Source organism: Blennius ocellaris, assembly GCF_963422515.1.
Source record: "Blennius ocellaris genome assembly, chromosome: 8".
NCBI classification, from domain to species: domain Eukaryota; kingdom Metazoa; phylum Chordata; class Actinopteri; order Blenniiformes; family Blenniidae; genus Blennius; species Blennius ocellaris.
In genome coordinates this window covers 11862497-11869179 of record NC_137657.1, presented here as the reverse complement: position 1 = coordinate 11869179, position 6683 = coordinate 11862497, and the positions used below count along the sequence as shown (strand labels likewise).

The 6683-nt window shown below is 46.4% G+C and overlaps 1 protein-coding gene across 1 annotated transcript in view; it reads right to left on the bottom strand.

Moving 5' to 3' along the window:
- Positions 1-259: 259 nt before the first annotated feature.
- The window catches only part of LOC308133173 (potassium/sodium hyperpolarization-activated cyclic nucleotide-gated channel 3), a gene marked incomplete at both ends in the record, with an annotated part of 13574 nt that continues 7150 nt past the window's right edge, over positions 260-6683 (bottom strand). The window contains 9 exon segments of the mRNA XM_080500474.1: positions 260-439; positions 1045-2150; positions 2523-2724; positions 2726-2743; positions 2884-3138; positions 3246-3392; positions 4030-4248; positions 5230-5391; positions 6246-6459. Of these exon segments, the coding sequence (XP_080356600.1) occupies positions 260-439; positions 1045-2150; positions 2523-2724; positions 2726-2743; positions 2884-3138; positions 3246-3392; positions 4030-4248; positions 5230-5391; positions 6246-6459 (2503 nt within the window).

Below are 6683 nucleotides of genomic sequence, written 5' to 3'. Positions count from 1 at the left end.
AGTTGTGGAGGATTGGCCTGATGATTGCACTTGTTTAAAGGTGCGGCCTGAACCTAAAGTAGGGCTTGGAGTAAGGACTGGAGAGGTTTGTTTCACAGGATGAACTGAGAAGGTGATTTTAGTTGGAGAGCTTGTGCTAGCAGGTGTTGGGGTAGAAACAGAAGTCTGTGTTGGGTTAAGGGGTGAGGCTGGCTTTGGGATTTGGCTTCTGGCTGAACTGGATGAAGCTGTTTGAAGACTAGAGGTCGAACTTTCAGATTTAGTCAGGGAGGGGACAGAAGTAGCAGGGATTGGAGATGAAGAAGGAATAGGGTTGAGGGCCTGGGAAGGAATAACTGGCGTAATGGTTTGAGTAGGAGTTTGGGATGGGGTGGAAATCCGGGTACGAGTTGCCTGGGTGGGAGTCAGGATGGGAGAAGGGATTGGGGTAAGAACAGGGCTGGGACCAGACAATGGAGAAGCAGAAGGGGGCGTGTTAGATGCCTTGGCTCTTGGGCTCTGGGAATGCGGTGGGGAAGAAGTGCCCAAAGAAGATGGGGGAGAGGAAGAAGTGAGTGATGATTTTGTTCCATAAGGCTGAGTTTGTGGAACGGGAGTTGAAACAGAAGATGGTGGTGGTGTGGACGACGGAGAGGGAGAAGATGATCGGGGGGAGGGAGTGGGAATCGGTTTGGGGCGAGGAGTTGAAGATAGTGACAGTGGATTTGTTCCTACTGAAGGAGGAGTGGAGCAGGGAGGAGGAGAAGATGAACGAGAAGGGGTCATTGGAATTTGTTTTGATCGAGGTGTCTGGGAGAGTACCAGTGTTGGAGATGATGGAGTTGGTGCAGGAGAGGGGGTAGCAGAGGGGAGCGGAGTTTGTTTTGGAGGGGAGGAGGATGGCAGAGAAGCTGCAGAAGGCATGTGTGCTGCTGCCGGTGTGGGCAAAGAGGCAGTGAGACCTGGTGATTGTGTGGCAGTGTTTGCAGCCGGTGCTATAGAGGCCTGGAGAGAAACTGAGGCCTGTGCTTGTGCAGTAAATGGTGTATTTGCCACTAATTGTACTGGAGGGTTAGTGGTCAGTATGCCTGTGCTGCCTCCACGGGCTAACTGCCCTGCAAGAAATGGTGCTGCCAACAAATTACCCCCTGAGGCTTTCCGATGGAGGGGTGGGTGAGGTTGTACAGCGGCCCAGGAACGGTGAGGCAGCGTGGGCTGTGAGGCTGACAGCAGCCGGGCCTCCTGGGTGAGTCTGCCTAGTGCCGGCAGACCCTGGGAGCTGCTTCCTCCATGACGTAACAGAGCCTCTTTTGCACCCTGCTGACTTGCAACAGAAGTGTTGGCATCTGGCAGACCACTTGAAGGAGCTGACATGTTGGTGGTTGGTACCTTGTGGAGAGAAGGAGCCGGCCCTCCTCCAGTTGGCGTTCCCAGCGATCCAGCAATCACCGACGGATGGTCAGGCTGAAGGCGGAGGCTGTAGTGGAGGGACCTACCTTGTTGGGCAGAAGTCGGCACAGAGGAGGCTGGGGTTTGAGGCGTTTTAGCAACAGGGGGTGAGGTCACCCCACCAGGAGGGCCCAATGTGGAGGGGGAGAGAGGAAATCCTCTTGGGGACAAGCCACCTATTCCTCCCATTGCCATCATCCCAATGAGAGAGCTCACAGAGGGCCGAAGGGGCTGTAACATGGGGGCACGAGGAGGAGAAAGAGGGAAAGACGTGGAGGGAGAAGGAGAGATGAGAGGAGAGGGGAGGAAGAAAGCCCCCCCTAAAGCATGCTGCTGCTGCAACTGTTGGAACTGCTGCTGTTGTTGCTGCTGCTGGTGCATGAGGGCAATGGCTACATTACTGGTGGCGGCAGCAGTCTGCAGGGGAGCGTGGACCAACGGTGCCCAGATAACAGGTCGGGGTCGAGGAGACACTGTGCCGCTTCCACCCATTACGCCACTTCTTCCTGCTGCAGCTGCCGCGATGGCATCCTGCATGGCCGGCATGCTGTCGTGTTTAACAATCTGCTGCACGAGCATGCTGTCACATGAACCGAGACCACCCGCTGTCAGGCCTCCTCCTGCTCCTGGACCCCCTCCTCCACGTCCTCCACCACGACCCATGCTGCCTCCTAAAGAACCAGCCTGGGATGACTTGCGCAGCAGCATGGAGTTCTTCCTGCCTGTCAAGCAGAAAAACAGAGAGAGCTTGTGAAAAAAACTAAATCTATTAAGATGGTGAGAAATTAAGTGTTAAAACACATCACAAAAATTAGCAGCCTGGAAAGATTAAAAACTAGTTCTCGTCTGATGAGTAATAAGAAAAGCAGAAGCCTAGAGTTTGGGCCTTAAGGTTTTTCTGTGATTCATTAATCCTTTTTTTTACTTGTCAAAAATAATTTCTGACTTTCCAGCTGAAAATCATCCAAATTATAGCCGTGGGAGACATAGCTGGATAATTGCAAGTATTTGTATTTAAATCAGAGTAATTCATTAAACTGAATGAAAAATGTAGTTTATGGGTAAGATGATAAAACTCTTTTATAAAAAGTTACCAATGCGGTCCAGTCGGTCAACAGCAACAGTTTCGAAGGCGCGCCGCATCATCGGATGCTCTTCTAGAACCTCGTTAAAGCTGTCCACACTGAGGGAATACAGACGGCAGTACGTATCTGCACGCACACTGGCTGTTCTTCGTCCACGCGTCAACAAACAGATTTCTGAGGACGACACAAGAGAGAGTAAACACGTAGATAGTTATCAGGCAAAACGTTTGCTCAACCTCATCATCCCACAAAATCCACTTCTGCTAAATCAATCACTGAATGAACTACCTTCAGCTTTTATTTTTCCTCTCCTCTCTCTCTCTCTCTCCTCACCTCTAACTTTTCATTCATGTTTAAATACTAAAGACACTTCAATGTCCTCACCTCCAAAGTAGGACCCATCGCTCAGCTTGGTTTCCTTGTTACCGCGGGTCAGCACACTGACTCGTCCATGCTGGATGAAATACATCTTTCGCCCGACCGTTCCCTCCCGGATGATGAAATCAAATGGCTGGAACACTTCGAAGCGCAGCTTTGTCAGGACGGCGGTCACAAAGTTGGGATCAGCATTGGCAAATAGTGGCATGTTTGCCACCAGGCTGCGGCAGTTAAAGCTGACTATCTCCTTTGTAAAGCGGAAGAAAGGATGAAAAGTAGGCAGAAGTGGAAGTCAGATGGGTTCGCTGGAGGGGATAGTATGTCTATTTGTCCTGGCGTTTGTGAATTTGTTACCTCTTTGAGTGGCTCACTGAGTTCGCCCAGGATATTCTCCTCGTCAAACATTTTACCCTGGAAACGGTGCTCGTAGTACTCGTGGATCTTTTGCCGTACGTCAGCAGGAAGCTTATGGAACGACATGTACTGCTCCACTTGCTTGTACTGCACAAACACAAAAAATACGTTCAATGAAAGGACAACTGTTTCATTGTGTTTCCCTTGGGAAGCACACGTTCATTTCAGTTACAACTTTAAAAAAACAAACAAAAAAAACGTGCACTGCACTAGGCTACAGTGTTGACATAAAGCCAGGATCTGCCCTGGAGCCTTTAAACATCGGCCTCTATCAACATAATACATTCAAATAACTGATTTGTGAAAATGTTTCTTCTGTTTTCTCCAAACCACAATTTACAAATACTCCACTGCAAAGATTCTAGGCTTTATTCTCAACAAAGATTTCAGAGGCAGCAACAATTTTAATGAAATGTCTTTTGAAGCATGAGAAAACAATAATGTAGAACTTCACAAAAATATCAATCACAGAGGAGAAATATAACTTGTATGACACGCAATGTCATCATTAATTTGTTATGTTCAGTTGAAATCCCCTTGAGGAGTCTTTTATACAAGTTATTTACCTATAAAGTAAAACAATATGACAGAATTTATTTTGGCTTGAGTAACAATATTAACTGATTAAGGGCAAAGCCAGCCTACAGGTCCTAATAAATACTAATAAAATAAACTGTAATGATTGGGAGTAAAACCGTATATGGGAATAGTCGTCACAATTCACCTTTTCCTGATACTGTCGTCGTGAAGAGTCCAGAGACTGAATAAGAGCGGTGGCGTGGCCAATGAACATGGCATAGCAGGTGGCGCCGACGATCATGCTGAGCATGGTGAGCCACACGTCAGTCATTCCCTCTGGAGCCTGGGCACCGTATCCGATACACAACATGTGGCTCATGGCTTTGAACAGAGCGTAAGAGTACTGCACACCCCACGTGTCGTTCTGGGAGGGAGAGGCAGACAGCGAGGGGGACAAAGGAGTAAAGGAAGTGCCAGGTGTTAATTACCAAAGTGCTGGAGCACTGAACTGTTGAACTAATTTTGGTTTGAGTTACAGAAGCTTTTCCTGCTCAAAGCTCGCGGCTCCACCGCCTCAGAAAATACAGCTGGGATCAGAATGTCTAGCAGCGGAGCAATTTAACTGTCAAAACCTGTTATGCTAACAAAAACACAGCGGCAAGTGGCTTCAGAATGACGGCAGAGAATAAGAGACAGTCTGAATTATTTTGAATAAATGTTTTTAGGACTGCAAACAATGATACAAAAATCTGAATGTGTGTGCACGTGTGTGTGCATCGTCTATTTTAGATTATGTGTGAGTCCAATTATTTTAACGTGTTAATGGTCCAATGGATGAAGGGACTTTCTCAGGGGGAAAATCCCAGCTTCAGCCTGCCTAGCAACCATCACTCAGGCAACCAGTCAGATATGAGTCAGCTATTCATACAGCTGCGCATCTGCATCCACGGCCTGTATGCATGTGACAGAATCTCACGCAGGTCCCCAGGCCTTCCACTGCTTATACTGCACCTTCACCTGATCTCTGCTGAGGTTTTTAATTAGGGAATTTCTTAATTTATTTTCGTAACGGATTGGCAGTCAGTTTTATTCCAACTGGACCTGTCGCTGCATGGGCCAATTAACAGATAAGGAGCAAAGCATGTCAGATCTGATAAACAGCTTCTCCCTGCACACACACAGATAACCCTCAAAACTAACTCCTTTCACAATCCGTGTTTAGCTTTCATCTGAAATAAATATTGGGCACACTGTTTACACAAGCCCTGATAAGGCTTTGTGCGATTCAATAAACTCCGCCTCAACGTCAGGTTGGCTTTTGGGGGGTGTTTTTTTTTCTATCCATCATACAATGCAGTCATTCACTGAAACATATTGAAGATGGCACGCTTGCATTCAGACTCACCACCATCAGGTTCTTAGAAACCCAACAGTCAGGAGGGAAGTCCTGCAGCATGGGGACCAGAAACTGGAGGCAGCCATCCCAGTGGCACAGCAGCAGCATCATCCCGATCAGGTTCACTATTCTAACCATCGCGCTGGCCAAGTCGTAGGTCATGTGGAAGATCTGAGGAGAGAGAGAAAAAAACGAACAGAGTAAGGATTCCGGTGTGTACAATTTGAAGCGTATTATGATTGTTGTTTAGGATTACTGTAATGAAGAAGAGTTGCAGTGTGGATGTGATATCTGGTGAAATGAGCAAAAGCAATTTCTCTCCATATTTCTTTGTCTTTTCCCAAGATTTATTTCCTGACGTGGATGCAAATGATGCAACAATATGTCCTTACGCCAATGCTACGATGCATGATTTTAATAATGTAAACATAAACACTTTATCTTAAAAAAGAATTACATAAAAAATACTTTTCTTGAAAGTACAGTTTAAAGAAAAAGATTATATGGATGATCAAAGTAAATCTTGGCTGTTTTGTAGAAATTAGGGGGAAAGTGTGTATTATGAGTGTGGATAAAAAAAGTACAAGAGTCTTTGCCCTTGCACTATTTGTTTTAAGCACTGAACCCAAAAACATTTGTTTGAAAAGCCTCAAGATCATCAACATTGCAATACTCTAAAAAGGGGAGAGCTCCAACAAATAAAACACTTCATTTTGTAATAATGAGGCTTGTGATGAGTCATGGCTCCAGTCAAGGATTTTCAGTTACAAATGAAGACTCATTATGTTGAAGCTTTTTCAAAATAAGTTCACACATAGCTGATGAGGCCTATAAACACCAGACACATCTCACCATACAGGCAGATTTTATTTAGATTATGTTGTTTTTTTTCTTTTTTCAGATTACCCCCACCAGCAGAAGGGAAAGAGACAAAAGTTCCACATTACAGAATTACCCTCCTTTAAAAATGTTTTTTAATGTGTTGTTTTTAGTAGTTTTTTTTAAACTTTGTCGTTGTTTCTCACCTCCTCCCACTGGTGGATGTAACGGATAAGTCTCGACAAGCGCAGCAGCCGCAACAGGCTCAGGATTTTGGTGAAGCGGACTATACGCAGTGCCCTGGCTGTCCTGTAGACCTCCGAGTCTAGACTGTCCACCATCAGGAAGATGTAGTCCACTGGGATAGACGACACAAAGTCCACGAGGAACCAGCTCTTCAGGTACTTCTGGCGGATCTCCCTGAGTTAGAGAAAGACGGAGGACCACTGACTCTTCTCATTTGGCAATCCAGCTTTGTGACAGTGATTCCAATATTCGCCTGGTGTGAGACACGCCTCATCAATATTGAACAGGAACACACTGGAAGTGGAACAAAGCTCCGCCACAGGCTGCCCGTCACCTTCTCACATCTCACGGCTCACATGTGAATGTGTTGAAACCCGACAGATGGAGGGTGAGTTTAA